The sequence below is a fragment of the Uloborus diversus genome, chromosome 3 (assembly GCF_026930045.1).
Source record: "Uloborus diversus isolate 005 chromosome 3, Udiv.v.3.1, whole genome shotgun sequence".
NCBI classification, from domain to species: domain Eukaryota; kingdom Metazoa; phylum Arthropoda; class Arachnida; order Araneae; family Uloboridae; genus Uloborus; species Uloborus diversus.
Window position 1 is genome coordinate 178163853 of NC_072733.1, and position 22808 is coordinate 178186660.

Sequence of the window (22808 nt, forward strand, 5' to 3'; positions counted from 1 at the left end):
CAAGGAGAGTTAACTGTATTGATTCCGATACATTGTCAGATAACGAATATATAGACAATAATCAAAATAACGGAAAAGTTGGTAGAAAACGCAGCAGGAATCCTGCGAAATGGTCGAGAAATGTTGAGAAACAAAAAAGGATACAAGGTAAACAATATCAAAATAAAAGAATACTTCCTGCAAAGAAATTTGATAATAAACCTTGTAACTGTTTACGAATTTGTAATCGCAAGATGACCTTTTATCAAAGAAAACAGGCGACGAAAATTTTTTACAAGCTTAATGATCATCATAAGCAAAATTTTTTTTAAGTGAGTTAATTAGAGTTCATGCTATCAAAAGAAAACGACCCAGGAATAACACCAAAGGACCAAGATCTCAGTTTTTTGAATATTTTATTAGACTGAACTCCCAAGATGTTGGTGTTTGCAAAAAATATTTAAGTTCAAACAGAATTTTGACGAGGATGATACCTTTCATGTAATTGATATTTAAAAAAAAATAAATAAATAAAATACAAAAATAGGTAGACCAGTAAATTTTAAAAATATAACTCCACCTATATTATATCCTAACGGCAGAACATTTTCAAAAGAAACAAAAAAAGACATCATATGTTTAGTAAAGTATATACCTCCAATTAAACACGACTTTTACAGGACATTAAGGACAACACGTGGAGATCAAGATTTACATTTAAATACCTCGGAAGAAGATGATGTTTGTTATGATGGATAAACATAAAACTTATGACAATAAATGTTATTTTATTATTTTTACCTAAATTTCTTATCTTTTTCAGCTGCCAAAAGGTATAAGTCCTAAAATTTTTAAGATGCTGTCATTATTTCAATAAATACTTACGTTTTTATTAACACATACTGTACATATCTTGTTTTTTTGCAGAGTTTATATCTTGAAAAAAGACTTTATACACTTTTCTAATTAAATTAATAAACTAAGAATTTTAAAAACTAATGTATCAAAAAACATTGATTTTCTCAATTTTTGTGTTTTGGACTTAACCGCATTGGCTTCTGAGCGGCTCATATGTCAAATGGCTCGCTAAGTCCTAGAAATAGAACCTTTTGTTGATTTTTTGGGTTTTTGACTACTAAATACAGCCTTTAGAGAAGCTCCCTGCAAACAATACTTGAAAATAGGGATTACAGCACTTTTGAGGGCCAGTGAGAACCCCATAATATCATTGAGATGCTGTACAATGAGCAGTTTAAATTAAGAGCATTGTCATAATGATTATAACACGAGAGCAAAATTATTAAATAAATCCATACTTTATTTGAGTTTTTATAAATTAATTTATATTTTAACTGTAAAATGTTATATGATTCAGAAAATCATAACTTCATACATATAAGATTTATTGAGGAATTCAGAAACCATTTCTGTGTGAATTTTAAAGCAATTGCCGATTTGTTTGTAAAGCCATGGTGCAGTTGAGATAACATTATGATACTGTTACGGTTTTGAAACAATTACGAGATTAAAACGGCAGTGACCGTGGACCGGTGTCTGAATATCGGTGCTTGGATTTGTAGTTGGTGCAGTATTGATGCATCGGTTTAGAGAAAAATTCTAAATCGGTTTAATGATGTGAGATGCACACCATATCATGCATCGCCCAGCCCTACTAGGGGTGGTTCCTGGGTCTGTCCCTTCCTTAAAGCTCTAAATTAATCTTAAATAATGACAACTAATGTTGTCTCCTTCTGTTTAAAAACTTTTTTTCATCATCCAGTAAATTTTATGTATGTATGACTGCCTATGTACAATTAAAATCAAATTTTGACTGCTCCTATAAGCATTACCAAGTATCAGAGTTGGCTATTTTCTGGCTGACCACCCCCATGAGAAGTTTCTTACTAAGCCACTGGGGGTGGAGTCCAGTATTGGACGCACGTTGTTGCAAGCACAAAGATGTTGATACAACCACTTGAAGATTCCTTATGTATAATTTCAAGTGGGTTCAGACTGCCACTGCCCCCCCCCCCCTCTAAATCCATCCTTGTCTGTTCCTGCTGATATATCATTGAATTTTAAATATCATATCAAAAAAGAAAAAATAAGGATTGCAATGCATGAGCAGTTTTTCAAACCGAGTCAATTTTCATGTTTAGCATTGTGGGTATTATTTGCCATTTGAATATTACTTTCATTTATTACATTAAAAGTCCAAATTTTACTAATTTACTTTCTGTTATTTAAGTTTAGAATGTAGACTTGGTCTACACAAATGTAAGTTTATCAAAGTTAGTACATTTTAAATTTTATCCTCCCTTCCAGTTCTTTTTAGATCACTTCTCACTTGTAGATTGTGGCTTCTTTGCATGCAGCTTTGTGTGTCATACTTCATGTATCTTCTCTCTCTCTCTCTCGCTTTACCATTTTTAACCAAGTAACTTTTTCTTCCTTTTACAGCTGTAAACCATGCCATGGATCATGTTCATCATGTTATGGACCAGATTCATCTAGCTGTGCAACTTGTGCAAGTGGCTATGTGCTGCATAATAGTACATGCTTACCAGAGTGTCCAGTAGGATTTTTTAGTGATAGAAATTTAAAATGTACAAAGTAAGTTTTTTTTATGTAGTTCTTAAGTAGTTCTGGACTTTCCTAAGTCAATACTAAGTGATCAAAAATGGCGCACTTTGTCTTCTATTATTTAAACCTTTCCATGAAAAACTAGGATACACCTCATTGCCATGGTCGCGCATTGGCACAGATTTTTGGCTGGAGATTTTTCTTATGAATATCATAAAGTAACTTTTTTTTCTTTGCTGCAGACTATTTTATGTAGTTTATTTGAATTTATTTTAAATATAACTTGAACCTTCATAATGAAAATTTCTGATCCGTTGACTGAACACTACATTTCAAAACACTAAGCACAATACTTAAAAACTCTCAAAGAAATGTTGAAATCTGACAATAATATAATTTTAATGGATATTTCAAAAAAAAAAAATCTTTATCTACACAGTTCAAGACTTTTATTGGGAAAATATTCAAGCAAGGATTCTTTTATGTTGTTGCTTTTCATAATTCCACTCATCAAGTGCAATGTTGCTGACCGCCTTGTCTAGTCGTTAGAGCAGCTGCAATAGGGAGATTGTGGGTTTGAGTTCTGGCTCGTGCATAGATGTGCTTTCTCTCCTGTTTTTGTCTTTTCTTTGGGTGAATGTGTTGTTGTGTTGTAACCCTTTAAGTGGGTCCTTATGGCATCCGTGTACTGTGGAAGTTGAACTTCACACCAAATTGCGGTGCAGTTTGGCGCAAATGGTGAGCTGGAACACAGCAACAAAAAAAAGTGTACTAAGAAATAAATAAATACCTTTGTGATGAGAAGTAAATAGTAATCAACAACCTTTTAATGCACAAAATTAGCAGATTACTGCATACACATGTTCCAGAGTTACAGGAAACACCTTGTTTTCATGCAAAGTAGTGAACTTTTGGATGTAAAGACATCAGGTAAAAGTCTGTGGGATGTCTGCTATTTACTTAACAAGTACAAGGTTCAAGTATTTGCCTAGTAGCAGCAATTGAATCGATGAGTCCAAAAACCAGTCATCTCTTCTGGTAAAAAGCTGGAAACAACTGATTTTTGGACTCATTGGTTCAATTTAACACATGATCCCCCCTTTGCAGTGTCTACAAGTTTTTTGTTTTTTTCCTTTTTGTATTTTTATCATCTATTTTACTTCAGTTTTACTGTACAGAGATGCTTATTTGTTGTTTAAGATGACAACTCACTTAAGACTTACAGAGGACAAAAGATGCTAGAAAAACTCCTGCAAAAATGTCTGCAGTCTGCCATTATGTATAAAGGATAAGCCATAGTTTTCCAGAAAGGGTTTTAAAAAAAAACTCTCCTTTTTTTTGCCCATTTAGTATTATTTTAGCTGCATTTTCGTTTTTTCTAAAACAATACATATTTTTCCGTTTCTGTCATATGTAATTTACAAAATATTGTTTTTGAAGATGAATAGCAAACTACTGCTAATTAATAGCATATTGTCGACTCAGAGCAACAGTAGGATAACTTAGTGTTATTCCTCGGATTAAATGTCGTAGTGTTGCTCTGAGGCAACAATATGATAGACATTGCAGACCCATTACCACAGCAACCACCATCTGTTAGACATTTTAATGCAAGCTTTTCTTATGAACTACAGGCAGTATTTCATCTACATTTTTTCCCCCTTCTCTGAAAGAACACAAAAAAATACGTATTGTTTTAGGAAAAAATCTTTTTTCTACTGGTGGTTAAAAAAGGAAAATTAAAATAAATTTTCGCTTCAACACATTAAACATAGAAGCTAACAACAGTGCCTTGAAAGCAGTCTATTTTTGATGTGGGTGATTTTAATAGTCACTTTGGATGACAATAGCTTTTGCAGAATTAATATTTAAGGTCTGCAACTGTAACCAACTGCTTTGTTAATGAAATTACCAAGTACAAGCTTGTGAATGATTTTTGTTCAGTTTTTTCAAGAGTTTATGTGCTTGCTACACAGAAGTTGATAAGTTTAAGCACAGCAAAAATGTAGAATGTATTAGTAACAAAAAGGTACTCTAAGCTCCCAAAATTTCAGTGTGCCAGTAGAGTAAAATGTTCGTCAAGCATTGCCTAAACATGGCAGTTTCTTTCACAAAGCTGTCCCAGATTTTTGGAACCCTTTATATGTAGGGTCCTGGATGCCAGGGACTTTCTTTGGGCAATCAATTGATTTCCCTGGATTTTAGAAACATTATGAAACTAGGCATTTATGTAAGTATTTTGTTGTTTTTCCGTGTAAAATCCATTGAACACAATCTCTCTCTCTCTCTCTCTCCCCCCCCCCAGAAAATTTTATGGATCAGCTAAATGCTCAGGAACTTGGAAGCTAAAAATCTGAATATACAGTCTGCCATGCTGTCTGTAGCGAATTTATGGCTGTAACCTAATAACTTCAATTGCCCTTCCCGTTTTATAACAAAATAATATAAAGATTTTCTTTTTTTTTTCAAAAAATGTAAATTTTAAATAGTTTAATTTAGGTAGTTAGAAGCAAATGGATGCAAGTGACAAAATTAAAAAATTTTGAGATAACCAGTACAAATGGTAGGTGAACCCCTCCTCTGTCTTGGAGCAAGAGATAGTACTAGTAGCCCTGGTAGATGCTGCTGTACAGCATGATTTAGAAAAAAAATCAATGAAAGCCTACCTAGGACGTAATCTTTATGCACGTTTTACTCAAAACTTGAAAATGTCCACTTACATCCCTTTGCTTTTCAGTGCCTCAATTGTTCTCAATGTACTATTTTTAGGTTACTATGTGTTTATTAGAAAAACTAAATAGTATTAATTATTTTTAAGTATAGGTATTAGGGTGCTTTTTATTTACATGGGAAAAGTTTTGGGTTGATTTTAACTTGTGACGTCCTCTAGTTTTGTGACCTTATGACAGAAAATAAAGCATTCAAAAATTGACTTAATTTAACCAATAGTAACATGTGCCCTCCTAAATAGCTGAAATTTAATTCTTCTGAGAAGTTTCTCACAAATCCGTATTTGTTTACTTTATGCAGAATGTTTGTTTTATCCCAAGTTCAAAAATACTTTTACTTTCGATATTACACTAAAATAAAACTTATTAATTATTTCAAATCAACAGGGAATAATAATAAAATAAAAATTGGAAGCTGTACCTCAATTAAATACTTTTCATAATGTATCTTCATTGTGTTTTGGATATTTCATCTGGTGGTCTTACATTGTTTTAAAATATATTTCATTTTTCAACTCAACTTTGGTAAATTGGTTGTGGAATTTTTTTATTAATTTAATTCTTCTTTCAGCTGGTCAACTCATAACTTTTATTGATCTTGCAATTTTTCTTCTTTTTAAGTAGCCTTCTTCATCCTTCTATGAAACAGAATCAAGTTGGAAAAAAATAATTCGGCATTTGTAGTCTCCTAAACAGATTTATTGACTTTCAATTAATTCTATGAAGATAAAGAACTTTACTAAGAGAGTATTCCAAGTCATTTACTTTTTTTGAAATTTCTCTGTAAATTCATCAGATTCTTCTTTGTTATTAACAAGCATTTTTCGGACCAGTCTCTGTCTATCTTCTATGTGTATTTGTTCATCTAAATATGAACAAAGCTACTTACTAGTTCACCCCCTAAATACCACTAACAGTTCATAAATTTTTCTGTTGCTTCTTCGGTCATCATTTTTGTATGCTATTGATGTTGTAGTAGCATATCATGCAAAAGAGCTTTGATTTAGTTAGTAGATAAAAGCCATGATTTGTTGTAACATTTATCTGTGAATCAGTAATTGTAGTTAGAACCAATTTTAATTGTTCTCAAAATGTAATATTTTTAAACAGAAAATTACTTTAGCTACCTATCCAGTAAGATCCAGGTTGACGAAAGTCTTTCACCCTATGTTGAACTTTATCAAGAAATCTTATTACTACAACTTCATAACTCATAACTTGATCTTTAACAATTTTTTTTTTAAATTTATTTGATTGACAAGTTAAACTTTTTGAATCTGTCTAGACGTCCTTTGAGGTGTTAGCCTAATGTTTTACATTGTATAGTACAATAAAGGTTTCTAGTTTTTTGATTTATCTTTTAAAAAACTAATTAATTTTAGGTGTACTCACTGTTTTGGAAGAACTTCCCCTGCTATTGAGTTCAGTTTTATCTGTTCTTTTTGTTTTGCTTATTGCAAACTACACATTTTATTAATTTTTGTCTGAGGGGGAGGAAGGGGGGGGGCAATGGGAGGTCATTGTAACCTACTAAAAATACCCTAATTCAGCAAATTTTATCTGCAGATTTGGTAAATTTGGATACCCTATTGAAAATGCTTTATTATTAGTTTTCAAACCATGCCTATTGTCTCTTCTGAAAAGATGTAGGAATGTCTGCATTCTTGTATTTTAATGATTTTTAAATATTTTGAGTCTATTCAATAAATTGAGAGTCCCCCCTTCTTGGACACCCCTGTGTGGGTGTATTTCAAGATCTTTCTTCTGGCTGTGTTTTCTTACTTTATGTACATATTTGTATATCTTTATGGTAGAGATAACTATACTTACATTTTTTATTCTTGATGATTGAGACTGGTTGATGGAGTTGCCAAAAGAATCATGTTGTGAAGTAGCGATTTAATTGATCCAACTTTTGCCTTTTATAGGTGTCACAGATCTTGCAAAACATGCACAGATGATTCATTCTGTACTACATATAACTTAAATTGGGAATTGAGCTCATCTGGTCCTGTGTGGAATTCAGTTTGTCCTCAGGGTAAGAAATAGAAATGCTATTCCTTTTCTGATACACCTTCTCATTACTTTTATTTTAAAGTAAAATATCGAAACATTTTAATTAATTTAAAATTAATGCTGGAAGTGTTATTATTTTTTATTTATTTCGATTTAAGTCATTGTTACAAATTTTACCTTAGTGCTTTTTCTTAACACCTCAAATACTACATTTTCAACTTAATTTTTTTCTATTAAAAAAAAATTGAAGGAAACAATTCCACTTGTTGAATAATTCCAAGTTTAAAATAAACTTATGTAATGAACCAGCATGCTTTTCATTAATTTCTTTTATTACAAACAATGTTATTTGTTGTATCAAGTGTTTTTTTTTAACATGCTTACATACATGCTTTCTGCCTTGGAAAGGTAAAGTGTAGTATCTGCAGAAATGAGTTTCTGAGATAGTTTAAGCAACTCATTTTGAACTACATACAACTAACAATAGTGAAACGTTGGAATTTGACAGGGTTTTTTTTTTTTTTTTTTTTTTTTTTTCAGCCAAAATCAAAGAAGCAAACTTTTACAATAAATCTAAACTTGTACAATGAAGCTAAAGTACAATGTATGACAAAAATGAAAAAAAAAGGAAAATTTTCTGATGCTGCTCTTTACCTTCCCACCGTTGTTTTATTCTCAGTTGTGTGTATGTTAATGAGTTTTCAACATTTCCACCTAATATGAACTTTTGCTCAACAAGATCCACTTAGGCTTTCTTTATAATTTAATATCAAGTTGTTTTTCTCTGGACTTTCCAGTTAGTCTTAATTTGAAAGTCTTTGTCTTCTTCTTTTTTTTTTTTTTTTTGTCTGAGTTTTGCCCTTTTTTTCAGTTACCTAATCGATTAAACATGAATACTTTTTGTGGTACTCTTAGTGGGTTTTCTGATTACATTGCCAATCCATCTTGATCTTTAGGTATTGATAAATGTTATGATTGGATTATTGCATGTTTCCAAAGTTTTACATTTTAATCTTCTCTAGATGCTCTCTTTCTTAATGCCCCCAAAAATGATTAAAATTTTTATTTTAAAAGCAGTGAGTGGTTCTTTAATATTTTCAGACAATATCTGAGTTTCAACTTAAGGGTTAAAAATTTGGATTGATTGAGGCAAATTTCAATTTTAAATATATCTTGAGAGAAAAAAAAAGACTCAGTTTGCGATTTCTACCCACCTATGCTATAACTGTGGTTTTAATGTCCAGAAATGCTCTTGAAAGGGATCTCAATGGCAGCTAGATTAAAGAAATAAAAATCACATTTTCATGTATTTTCTGTGATATCAAAGAAGTTCATATCTAGTGTCCCTTTAACAACTTCAAGGATGTAGCATAGGCAGTTAAAGATACTGAGCATTATTTATCAAGTTAAATATCTGAAGTATTCAGTAAAGAAAACCTTATTAGTTTGAACCAATTGCTGAACATTTTATGTATTTAGAAATCAATGTTTTTTTTTTTTTCATTAATTTATTGTTTATCTCTTACTCTCTTTCATTTTTACTCTCTTATAACCTTTGTTAATTTTTATGTTTTTTTGCCTTGACTTAAAAATAAGTTTATTTCACAGCTCACATACATTGCAGATACTTTCTTATTCAATAGTAGCCAGAGACAATTTTTAAACCTCTACAAAAGTATTTCATGCATTGAAAATTGGAAATATGCTTCAAAACATTTGTCAAGTATATTTTCATGCTTTGTTTTCTTCTTGAATGTTGCATTTAAACGTTCTGTTCTTTTTTGAAATACTTAATGTCAAACTTTCTATTTGTTAAAAATCAAAATAGTACAGATCTGTTCATTTCCTGACAGTTTCCATTTCAACCTTAGGAGAGTTAGTGTTTCCCCCCCTCCCCCCGTATCTTACAGAATTTATCACAATTATGGTCTTTTTTTTATTTTTGTGTATTTCACTCTACCAAAATGATATATTCTTTAAAATGTCGAAACAGTATTTTTATGCCTTAAAAAATTCCTAGCAGTATCTCTGATAGAAGCATATTGTTTTGATATAATGCATTTTATTACTCATTTTTCACTTTTCCCATATTTTATGATTTTTTAAAATATAAATGTATATAATTTTAGGGTATTTTGATGATGATTCTGAAAGATGTGAAGCTTGTTATCTTGATTGTGAGCAATGTTCTGGACCAAGTATTGAAGACTGTATATACTGTGATAACAAGTAATATTTCTTTTATAGTTTACTAAATTTAGAAATAACGGCTCTTTTAAAAATGTCTATAGCTCCAAAATATTCTCAAACTAGTTCTTGACTTTTTTAATGCTTTTTTCCACAGCTATTTATGGTTTAATGGTCAGTGTGTCATGTCATGCCCTGATGGATTTTTTTCTAAAGGAGATGAATGCCATTCTTGTAATGAGATGTGTGCAAGATGTCAACATGAAGAAAACAACTGCATAACCTGCAAGAATAACTTTTTCTTACACCATGGCAGTTGTTTTCCATCTTGCCCTTCAGGGTGAGTAGTTAATTTGAAACTAATCTTCATGTGTTTGAATATTTCCAAGCCAATTCTAGGAAATTATTTACAGCACATTTTCTATTTTATTTTTTATTTTTAATTTGATACATAACATTGTGCATAATAATTATAATTAATTAATATTTTTATTTACTTTGAACACTTATTGTTTTTACTTTACTCTATAATCTTAGTTATAAATTAATGCGTAAAGATAATGCCACTTCTCCTACTTAGAAACATTTGTTATGGGTTAATAGAAATGTAAATACCTAATGCATTCAATAACATGTGTGATATATTTTTTACAAGATTGATGTCTCAATGGTTTGAATGTCTAATGTCAATGTTTTGTTATTGATGTCACACCTCCTACATACAGTGTTGTAGTTTTGGAGAAAACATAAATATTTAACAATATTCTGTATGCGGATTTTGGGTACTTATACATTCTTCTTTAGTCTGTAGTATTAAAATTTTTTGGTTTTTCAACCATAAGATTGAGTTTCCACTGCTAATGAGTACTGGCTCCATCACTTTAGCTTTAGACTCTTATTAACTTGGTATTGCTACCTTAATTTTGGTTCCATTTACATTGATTGCTTCTTTAAAATGCTATTACTAAACTTATTTATTTGACTGCTTTAGCGCATTTTTAAGTTTTGGGTTTGGTATTTTTGTAACTTTATAAATGTATTTGTATTGTATATATTGTATATTGAAGGTAATTATTGAAAACTAACACAATTCCACTATTTAAAATTAGGTTTTTCAATAATGAGCAAGGTTGGTGCGAGAAGTGCCATTCATTCTGTCTTGACTGTGTTGGTGGCTCAGATCATAACTGTACTTCCTGTTTATCTGGATTTTTCCTCTTCAACGGTTCATGCATGGATAATTGCCCGGAAGGTTTTTTTCCTGTTACTCATGGAGATAATAGTGAATGCATGCCTTGTCATTTTACATGCACAAGCTGTTATGGTTAGCATTCTTTTTTCTCAAAGTTTTTTTTAAAAAATGCCATGTTTTTTTCTGTTACTAAATGAATGCTTAAACTATCAACTCTATTTTAGTAGTAAATGAATGAGTAAACTTTAGTAACTACTAGGAGAGGACATGTCCCCTCTTTTATATGTGAATAAGAGCAGTATTAAAAACCAGCTATGCAGAATAGGCACTAAGGTGTGCACAATTAATATGATGGGGAACAATGTGTACATTGTTTTTTTTTCTCTGCACAAATTATTGCTATGTGTAACACATTGACATTTTTTAGCTTTCGTTTAATGCTAGAAGTGTATCTGAAAACTAATTTGAAAAATCATCCTGACATATGAAGTTACTTAGATTTATTTCATGTCTTGTGTTTTTTATTGGAAACTTCCATATTTTCCTGCTCCCTTACCATGATCACTATAATTTTCAATTCCGCTGATTTTCTGAATCAATATTGTAAATTATCACTATCCTAATTATTTCACTGTTTAATTACTAAAAGAGTTTCAGCGCATCACAAGACTTCTTTTTCCTTCTTTATGTATTCTTTGGCTTGCTCCTGTCTTCTACCAAAGCAAGACTTCTGGTTCTCTGGTGCAGAAAACAGAGCCACTATGGGGCCATGTAGGTCTAGTCATAAACTAGGGATACGGCTCCAGCTCATAATCGAAGTTATACATATTTTATAAGTTTTAGTATAAGTGGAGGGGGGGTGGAACCTGGCAATCAAACTGACATGGGGCCCACCTTGGCTCTCAGTGGCCGTGGAAAAAAAGAAACCAACTGAATGGATTCATGATGGGCAGCACTTTTAAATTATTGTCAGACATATGTTTTTGTACTTCTTAGCTGGAATTTACTTCTTTAACTAATATTTACAAAATGATGTTTTATATACATAGAAAGAATAATTTATAGTCTGCAAAATTTTGATTTATTTTGATGAATGGAATATTAATCATGAATTTTCAAAGAAAACTTCACATCACTATAATTGAATTTTCAAAATTTTAACATGTAACAGAAACAACTTATTTTTTAAAAATATATCAACATCAAACACCTGCTTTTGCTGAAAATTTCTTGTCATGTTCTAGATTTCAGCCCTTTTGAATCCAGTAAATATTTTAATCATTTCAGAAGAGAAGTTATTTCAGCATATACTACCTTAAATCAGCTTGATTTACTTTTTGAATACATTATTCTTTAACTTTGATTTTATCAAGGCCTGTGATTCTTGAAAAAATTTTAAGTGTCCTTCAACATAAATGTAAAATCATCATTTGAATTAAAATTCCTGAATGTTTTTCTTTTGTCTGATGCTTTTGTGCTTACTATGTATTGATGAGTCAAAATGTTCAACTGCATATTTCATTTTTACCTTACCAATAAAAGATTCTTTTTGGCCAATTACATTACGAGTCTTTTTTTTTTTTTAAATCTGGACACTTGTGATTGTTGATGTTTTCAATTTTCGTAAAAACTTCAGGATGTATTAGTGGTACTATGATAAGAAAAAAAATGATTTTTTTTTCTTTGGAAAAAAATGATTTGCTTGTCCATGAGTCGAGGTCAAAATTTTAAGGTCTAGAGCTAAATATATGATTTCTTTGCTTCAAAAGCAGTGAGTGAACCTAGCCAATTCTTTTAAATTTAGATACTATGTGATACTAGGTACATGCTAGCATAAATATTTTGATGGCTCACTCATGGCTTTGAAAGCAAAGGTCAATTGAAAATGCTACTTTTTAAACTTTTTTTTGCCTTGTTTGGGCCCGGATATCTGCTAGAGCCGTGAGTAACCCTCAGAAATAAGTATATGATTAACTGCTCACTACAGTATAGTACTAAGAAAAATATAAAATAGCTTTGGTTTTTCTTGGCTTTTGTAGTTAAACAGTCTCAAAGTCGATGATTTTTTTAAAAATGGCCAAGTTTGGAGGTCAATTACTTTGTGCGCTATTGGTCAACAACTTTGGGACACAATTGTAATTGTAGTCGGAGTAGTGTAATTTAAGGTCCAGGTTAGAAACCCGTGGCAACTAATTAACTTTTTTAGCTACAAGGTCTTAAAGTTAATAATTTGAATCATATGGAATCAAAGTTTTAGGTCAATTACTCAAAAACGCCTGAGTCAACAACTTTGAGCAAGAGCTGTAATTATACTCTATATGATGTAGTTTTAGACTCATGTCAGAAAACCATGAGATCTAATCATCTTATGTAATTAAATGGTCTCAAAAATGATAATTTCAGTATAAAAAAGTTTTTTTACGAGTTTATGTGCGTACTACTCAAAATCTTATGAGCTCAAACTCACATAAATACTAGAACGAATCAGCAGCCAAATGTACTTTAAACACCCAAAATTTCATGCTTCCAGTGTAAAAAAAATTTCTGCATCCTTTACCACAACATGGCAATTCGTCTCACAAAGTTCATCCGCCATTTTGGAGCACTATTTTTTGAAGATCCTAGATCCTCAGGATTCGGATCTCAGAAGCTGAAAATTTGCATAGATTAGCTTTAAAGACATCTCAACACCTCTATAAAATTTCATCCTATTTTGGGATGTTCGAGCAGGGACACTTTGAAAAATCAGGTCAATAGAAGTGGAATTCTACATTTGGTACATTCGTCCATTGTGACATTTCACATGCAGAAATTTTTTGAAATTGTCGTATGAACAATATTTTTTCTGAATCTTTAGTTATGCAAGGAGAAGAGTCGGGGATACTCAAGGTCTAAGGAAAATTTTTCAAAATTAATGTGAAAAATCGCAATTTTGGGAACTTTTTCAAAACTTTAGGGAAAAGTAATGTTGGAGTTTTTTCCTGAAATTCTTTCAAACTGGAAGTCAATTTGAAGCTATTTTTTTATGACCTTAGCTTAGGAGCAAAAATGTTCCAAATCTGAAGTTTTAAACATGCAATTTTGGGTTATCTTTGTTGATGTTACTAGAAGGAAGGGGATTTGGTTGTTTCTGAAACTGAAGTCATTTTCAGGCATTTTTTGTGAAGGAAGGATTTGGTGGCTCCACAGGATGGTCTAAAAACAAAATCTTAAGTTATCATTGATTACGTTAGAGTGAGGAGCAACCCGAAGACCCTTCACCAAAGGTTCTTCGAAGCTGACGTTTGAAAACAGGAATTTTTTTTAATGCTTTTGAAGACGTTAGGTGAGAGGGAGTGGGATTAAGACCCTCTCTAAAGATGCTAATTTAGACTATCATTATCACTGATAGTTATGTTAGAGAATGGTTTAAGGGGCCCTCTGCAAAATTTTCGAAATTGAAGTCCTAAGAATATTTTAAAGCAATCTTTGATGATGTTAGCCGAAGGATCAGGGTTTGGATGTTGTCCCTAGAAAACACATTTTGGAATTTGGAGTCGTCTTTAGGGACTTCAGACATGGTCGAAAGTAAATTGTCTGAATTTGAAGTCGACAAAAAAAAAAAAAAAATTTTAGATGTTGTTTGGTCAAGTTAAGGCAGAAAGGGTGAATAAGGACCAGGTTCTTAAGATCAGTGATTCAACCAGAGAAATTTTCTGAAATTAAAGTCCTAAAAACACAAATTTAAGCTTTCTTTTATCTCTTCAGGGGGTGGGGTCATGGACTCCTTTAAAATCTACATTTTGGAGCCACACTTAACTTTGCCACTTGAGGTACGGGCTCCATCCTCCCATCTGATCTGAAATTGGCAGTTCATTCGCAGTTTTAACTATCTGAAGAAATAAAACTATTACTGTGAAGAGGGGAAATTACTAAATTTTAGTTTGTTATTCATATGTATTTAACTTTCAGGGGAGTCACAACTGTCTATTGTCTTCCCCTGTATCCACGCTAGTTGAACATAGAATTTATTGTTTGAAGTGCTTGCGAATGTATCGTATCAGAATAGTTTTATTTACTAGAATATATCTTCATTGTTTAGGATCTATAAAAGCTTGGGGGGGGGGGGTCATTAGTGGCCAATCTCAGAGCTTGTTTCAGAACGCACCCTTTAATGCTTCAGGAGACACAATTGCTCTCATTTCCCCTCCCCCTGATCTGTGCCTGGTTTCCAGCTCTGCCACAAATTTTGCAATAAAATGAAGCATGCATGTAAAGAGTAGATATTAATGGACAATGTATTAACACTCTTTCCTCTAACATTCCATTTTTTTCTTAAACTTTGTTATGCTATCGGAAAATCGTGGCTTACTTTGATTTTTCTGTAAAAATTTGAAACTCAGCATATTTATTCGACTTTAGATTGTGAGAAATTCTTGAACAATTTTGCTTCATTAGAACTGTGCGGCCTGAGGGGGCCCCTCGCTTTGATGGCCCATGTGGGCTGCACGCCTGCGAGGGTCAGCCCTGATTTTGTTTTTCAGTTTCCTAGTTTTGTTTCTCGATGTTCTCATGAATTTTTATTTAGCTTAGTAATATGGGGAAGTTGATTCCCCCTAAAGATGTCCAAATCTAAAAGGGAGGACAGTTTTCAAACAAGTTGCTTATTTTGGCTATTTTCCTAAATTTTCACCTGGCAACCCTGACAATGACCAACCCTCCCTTTGTGAGCACCCCTACCTTTTGTAGCACTCCTGTCATTAGTCAAAGGAAAACAACTTGTTACAAATTAAACTTTTTAATGCTGAAACTAATCTTTTAGATATTTATTTACATAATTTTAAGTTTGAAAATGCTTCATGTTTTATCATTTTCGTTTATTTATTTCTTTTAGGCTTTGGCACTTCAGATTGTAAAACTTGTTTTCAAAATTCGACTCATAAAGATGGAATTTGCATTCCATGTTTGGATGGAGAATTTTATAATGATGTAACCAAAGTAAGTTTACTTCTTTCTCTCTTTGTCTTTTTCATAATTTTTGTACAAAATGCACGATTCTAATACTATTTTAAGAGTTACACCTCAGTTCAGTTATGCACTAGTTTTTTTATCTATGGCTTAAGATCATTACTGGGATTGATAAATTGATTTGAACCAACCTACCTGAGCCCAAAGCCTGTTGTGGATTGTCGCTTTTGTATTGTATTTGTATTAATGTTTATTTGTATTTCTGGGAATGCTCCTTATTGTTTATCGCTTTTCAGTATCAAAATTATTTATGAAGTCATATTCTGTCAGAAGTGCAATATTTCTTAAAAAGTAATAATTATAGTTTCAACCATGTATATATATAAGAATAATAGCATTTGAAAACTAACCTTTGAGCACCAAATCGTTATTTAATTTTTTCAATGGGTTTTTCAAATCCATTAACCAACATAATCAAGTTTTATACCAGTCAATGACTTGTTCTAGATCTACAATATTCGGGACAGAAATAAAAATCGGTCATTACTGTGAAGGCTTGTTTGAAAAGCTTATCTTCTGAGTTATTTACTAGATAAATAAATAATCAAGCACTTTCTAAATTTTCTTTTGGAACTTCATTGTCATGGTTTTACGTAAATCATCTGTTACAATTTTTTCTCTTTGTTTTCCTAGAATTGTGAAATTTGTCATTCAGAATGTGGTAGATGTTTTGGTCCACTTGAAAATGAGTGTATGTCTTGCCCAGCCCCATTTCGTCTCCATGAAGCAAAGCATATTTGTTTACCTTGCTGTATTAATTCAGAGAGTTCATCCAAAAAGTCTGATTGTTGTATGTGCAGTAACAATTTAGGTAATTTTTTATTTATTTTTTAACATTTTAATATCTATGTTACCAAAAATCAGCTTTAAGATAATGCTTTTGATGCAATTACATATTTATTTTCACCTTTTAGATGTATGTGTTTTATCTGATCACCCGAGAAGCATTGTTGTCAATATTCCTTCTGTAGACTATGAAGTAGAATTACCTCTTAAGCATATTGTTCCCTTTATCATAGCAGTATGTGCTTCTGTTGTCTTATTGTTTGTAATGGTTTTTGGAATTCTTCAAGCACGTTCAGTTGGATTATGTCACTTCAAGTTTAGGCGGCCACGATATGAACGTGTGCCAAATCCAATTACTGCAAAATTTGATGCTGATATGGAAAAGATATCACTTACCAGGGAAGATCTGGAAGATGAAGATGATATATATGAAAAAGTTTAATATTATTGATGAAAAAGATAATGTTGTGCCTAATGATCAAGTGATTTATTTATTTAATTTATGTGATAATATTTATTCAACTTGAACAAATGTTGAATCAGAGCTTCAACTGTGTTATGTGCTGTGTTACTTCAAAAAGGTAGCTAATGAATTCTTGTTCAAAACAACGCTTGTTATATGGTATGATTTTATTGTAAGATACTGTTACTGGTTAAAATATTTGTAAATAATATTTAAGTAGATATAGTTGTTCATTATGTGCATTGTTTTGCACATTTTATTGAGATTAATTATTTTTCCTCATTTAAAATAGGTATGCAAAAAAAGGAATGTCTTAAATTTATTTTAATTGTTCCCTAAGTAAATAAATCACTTCCATCAAGAAAACATTGAAATAATAGTTTTAATTTTAAATTGAATGAAGTGCCTCAAAATGGATTATTTAAAAAATATGTTACTTATTTTTTCCAGTATTACAATGCGCTAGTACAGGGTAGGAATAAAATGACTTGAGGTGTTAAGAGTCTTCTCTTTCTGTATCCTGCTAAATAAACAAAAATTGCCATCGTACAAAGCATACAGTTTTAATTTTAAGTAGAAAAAAAGTTGAATGTAAAAAAAGTTGTAGGTAAGGGAGAGATTGGTACTGTGGTTTAAAAAAAAAAGCCAAAAAAAAAACTGGCATGAAAAACTTTTTTTCATATGAAAAGGGTTTATAGAAGGCTTATTTGAATGCACAATAAGTAGTTTTATTAGCAGAGGAAAAATGCTACTGTTACCCTTAGTGAACTCTCATTGTTCAAAAAGTGCATTATATTAACCTTTATAGTAAATGTTTGAACAATTTGAATCTGCAGAAACTCTAGGAGTGTATCTAGGCTTGGAATACAAACAAAACTACAAGTAACAAGTTAATGAAGTTGCAACTGCTGTTGTGAAAAGGAAGTGAGTAATAGCACTATCATCTTTAACAGGTATCCCATACTCAGCAGTGAGGGAAGTTTTGCATAAAATTTTGAAATTTTTGCCTTATAAAATGTCTCCAATTTAACTATCAATCCTTAATGACAGCGAATTTTCTTCCACCTCACCCTTTACAGTGCATGATGTAAGAGTTGAACCTTTATTGCAATATTTCAGAAATGCGCATGAGCATAAAACACGTTGTGGTATTTTATGCCAACCTTGTACGCAAAAGCTTGTAAAATATTCTTATCACTGGATTTCAAACTTTTTTCTCGTTGTACTTTGTAAGGTTTCCATTTTGACCTACATCCAAGACAAGTGACATTTTGTAAAAGCACAGGTTTTAATGTGTGAATGCATGATTGAGCTTCATATCAAAATTCGTTGTCTTCTTTTATTACTAGGACATCTTTTTTCTCCTTATCTCATTATTATTGAAGTGTTAAGTTTTATTTGAAAATGTGTTTAATGTTTTCTTATCATCTCTGTTTTTTACAATTTTATCTGAGTAGTTAAGCAAGCATGGTAATAAAATTTCCATACAACAGTAAGTGTGTATGTGAATGGCATTTCATTTAGTAATAATTTTGCATTGTTGAGTAAACCTAGTTGTTTTAACTGTATTTGATCCTTTTTTTTTATAACTGCCGACATGAGGGTCAATCAATGGCTAAAGGAGGAGGACTCACAGTGCTCCATAAATCACCAAAACTTATGTGTATGCACATACTTGTGTGTAAGTACAGTCAACTCTAGGTAATTTGAAACCTTTCAACTCCAATATTTATGATGAAGTTTTTGTTGGGTCCCAAACTCTTGAGAAGGCTGTGAGAACTTCCCATGACTCGAACTAGCAATAACTTGAAAGTTTTAGTGAGTCCCTTGGAATTTTGAGTTATCGAGAGTTGTCTTTATGTGTCATAAGTAACCAGGGCAATAGTGGTACAGGTGAGTCATCTTTATGTGATGTTTTTGACCAATTACATAGAGGAAATTGCATCCGATTCCCCAAGCAGAAATTCTTTATCTGACCAAGTTAAAACCTGTAGCAAAATTAAATCTCAGATATGTAAGAATAAGGCTGATAATCTACTTCTAGTTTGTTTCCACTATCTACTTTAATTATTTACTTCGCAAAATTCTTGTTAATTTCAAATTCTGCTTCACATTAGTTAAAAAGTGTGACTAAGTAAAACTAATAAGTGAAACTAATATCACTTGTTTAAATTAAATCAGTTATGTTTATCACCTCTCCCTGTCTCTTTGGGTTTCAGTCCAACCCAATATCATTTTTCTCGGGGGCGTCATAACACATACATATTTTCTATGTACTTTTAGACAAATATGTAGGTTTTTACCTTTAAAATTTTAATTTTAATGTTTTATTTCAACAAATGTAAAAATTTAAAGCATGTGGAGATCTTTTCATCTTCAAACTAGAGAATTTCTTTGAACGTTTTAAAACTAAATAAAAGAACAAAAAATGAGTTTGAAAAAAAAACATAACGTGTACATCCAAATAGCCTTTATGAATGTTGAAGCAAACTGTGCTTCTAGTGATGGAAAAAGAAATGTTAGCCAAAATATCCTTAAAATGTAAAACACTTTATAAAAGCAGAACCAGTGATCAAAAAGGGTAAAAAAATATGTCAAAAGAAAGAGATAGAAAAATTTTAAAGTGAAAAGTACCCACAAAAAAGAAAAATTCTCACACAAAAACCTTCACTTCGAACAAACTACTCCTACTTCAAAATCGCAATAAAAACCCCATAAAAATGAGGACTTTTAAAAACATTTTCAACTTCTGTAGATTACTTATTTAATGTTTTTATCTTATGTTTCTACATTCCTGTAAGAAAATAAAATACTCTTTATTATGTAAATACTATTTATCCAAGCATCATGGAAATACATCAATTTCTCAGGAATGATGTGCACAATAAAATGGCATCTGTAAATTTTTTTTAGGGATCATCTTAACACAATTTCAAGGTAAAGCATTGTATAGTCTTTGGTCTCTTAATTTTTTTTTTTTTTTTTTTTTTTTTTTTTTTTTTTGCTATGTTTAAAAATATTTTGCTCCCACTTAGAGCCTATATACCATTGCAGAAGCTGTAATGTATAAAATTCAAGTACTGTTTTTAAAAGAGAGAAATCTTAACAAAACCACTTTTGTTAGGTGTGACTTGAAACACGTATATGTTGGAAACAATAGTATATATTTTTCTCTTTATAGCACCTTAGTGTTCAATCTGGTTGCTTTGTGAACATCAACCTGTAAATTAGCATGTTAAAAATAATGGTGATCCCTTTGTGAATCTTCTGTTCTAATGATCAGTAGGCATTCATCTTGGTATATAGGCTAATCTGAGCACTTAGAATTCATTTTTGCTGTCAAAATGGACTTTGTAATGATAATTTTGAAGATAACATTCATTTATAATGAATACAACTCTTTGTTAAAATTTTGCTTCAGTAATTCAAAAGAAAGACTTTCATCTATGTCAATTGACACCTTGTTTTTCCAGTGCACATGATGGCTGAATAGTAAAGTGTTTCTTTTGCCCTTCAGGACTGTATATAAGATAATGATGACTTAGACTAAACCAGCTAGCTCCGCATATTGTTTTTCCTTATTTTCTTTTTTTTTAAGTTTTTCTTAATTTGGTTATTATTTAAAGCTACATCGTTAGAAAAAAAAAGGAGAATCGCCAAACATTGCGTGCAAATACGGAAATCTACTGTTTTAAAACCTGCTATATATAACTACACAAGGTGTTATAAACCTAACATGTTTTTATTGCTTCCTGAAAGATTAACTTTCATGGAGTTGAATGGTTTGCAGTTTAAGCCATCGGTATGCTTTGTGGAACAACTTTGTTTGCTACAGAAAGTTTTAATTTACCATTGCATTATTGATCCACCAGTTCCTTAACTGTCATTAGAATATTATTTTGTTGTTTAAGCTAATAACTTGAATTCAAAAAGTGTGTCATACATTTTTTAATGTAAGATAAATTAGCTGAAAGGGGTCATTGTTAAAATTTGTGTATTTTCATGACTTTCTGGCTAAGTGTGTGTGTTGTGTCGTTTGTTTTTGTAAAATTGTACTTTTCTTAAGTTAAAAATATCAGGTACAAGTTAAGTATTCTTTACTTATAAATATCAGGTATCACAGGTTCTTTTCTTTATTTATATAATGCAGGTTCTAAATTAACCTAAAGGCCACCTTTGGCTAATAGTGCTCCAAATGAGACCTATATATTGAAATAATTACTTTTAAGGTGTGGAAAAAAAAAGTTCAACTATTTTTACTTCTAGAAGAGTAATTGTGTTCATTGAAGAGTAATTATTTAATTGGAGAAAATTTTTCTTTATAATCATAGTCTGTATCAAAATTGTATGTGAACTTTTTAATATTTATCGTTTTAACAAGTTCCATGCTTCATGCACATTTGAAACCATTCATTCCACAATTGATTACCCCCTTTTTTTTTGTCCATTTTGCATAAATTGATTTTTTTTTTCAGGGTTGAACATCACCTGCAGGTCCTTGATTTTTGCATTTTTATACTTATTTTCATATTTTTAATCCAAAATTTTATCCCCTGATACATTCTTGGGCAAAATTTTAAAAATTGATCTTCTGCATGAAGGAGTAAAATTTCGGGAAAAAAAATTTGCCTCATTTCAACAATTCCAAACTTTTGTGTTTGGGTTTTCAAACTACTGATTATAATAATAATAAACTACTCTGACTATTTTCATGAGAATTCATGTAGTAGTTTCATGTATTTGCCGTGCAAGACTAATTTTGACTTTTTTTTTTAAACTTTTATGAGAATATTATGAATAAGTTAATAGTATTTTAAGCAGCATACAAATAGAATTATTTCCTCAAATTTGGAATCCCCTTTTTAGCAAAAGCAGCCTCTTTAGCAGCAATATAGATTTTTTCCTGTCACTTAAATAATGAAATATTAATTTTTTTTACAAAATAAAACTGCTCAGCAGTTTCAAAAAGTTGAACTTCTAAACTGAAGAAGAGTCCTACATAAAAACTTCAGGAACTCAACCAAATCGTATAAGTTATAACTGAAGTATAACTCAAATGTAAAAGAAAGGATAAAAACAGCTTTAATTTAAAATGATGCAGACTACAAAAGTAAAGTTGACTGAAGAGAAAGAAATATGCTTTCAGAAAATGTATTGTACAGAGTTCTGAGAATTTAAGTACATATGTATCAAAATATCTTCTTAACCTAAAAGTGAGTTACTCATCTGCAAAAGTGGAATCACTGTTGCAAGCAATAGTGACTGAACAATGAAATGTAAAATTTTCAAATTCGACCACATGTGCTTGCAGGTGCACTTTATGATGCAGTGGCATCGGTTTGTGATTATAAATATAATACTACTTGTGAAGGGTAGTTAACTGTTTATCAACTGACCATCTTTTGCTCACCTATCTTGCATTTTAATGTCAAGTATTCAGCAATTTTTTTAATTTTAACATGCCATATTTTTGAAATACTGATTGAAAATAAGAATTAAAATAATTCCAACTAAAGCAAAAGACATAAATACAACATTTTATAATTTAACTAATTTTTGTTTTAGATTTTTGAAGCTGAGATGCAGCATTGGTGGGGAAAACCCCCGATAATGTAATCTTTGTGCTTGAAAAAAAAATTTCCTTTGAAAAAATTGCTTCTTTGAAGTTTTTCTGCATAAATTTGCAGTTTTCATGCACAGAAAATTTTTAGAATTGTTCTTTTTTCTTCTAATTAAATATATGATTCTTTTAAAACTTTATCCTATAAAATTTTACTATATGATGAGTGATTTATCTCTCTTTTGCAATAACTTACTGCTTTTAATTTGTAAATTCTTAAAAAGTTACAATATTTAATGTGTTTTT

The 22808-nt window shown here is 31.1% G+C and overlaps 1 protein-coding gene across 1 annotated transcript in view; it reads left to right on the forward strand.

Annotated features, from left to right (window-relative positions):
* LOC129218398 (furin-1-like) overlaps positions 1-19872 on the forward strand; it is a 101043-nt gene extending 81171 nt beyond the window's left edge. The window contains exons 17-24 of the mRNA XM_054852649.1: positions 2440-2592; positions 7220-7329; positions 9437-9536; positions 9652-9834; positions 10604-10818; positions 15560-15663; positions 16327-16504; positions 16608-19872. Coding sequence (XP_054708624.1) covers positions 2440-2592; positions 7220-7329; positions 9437-9536; positions 9652-9834; positions 10604-10818; positions 15560-15663; positions 16327-16504; positions 16608-16921 — 1357 coding nt within the window. The 3' untranslated portion in view covers positions 16922-19872. The remainder of the gene's footprint in view (positions 1-2439; positions 2593-7219; positions 7330-9436; positions 9537-9651; positions 9835-10603; positions 10819-15559; positions 15664-16326; positions 16505-16607) is intronic.
* Positions 19873-22808: the final 2936 nt, after the last annotated feature.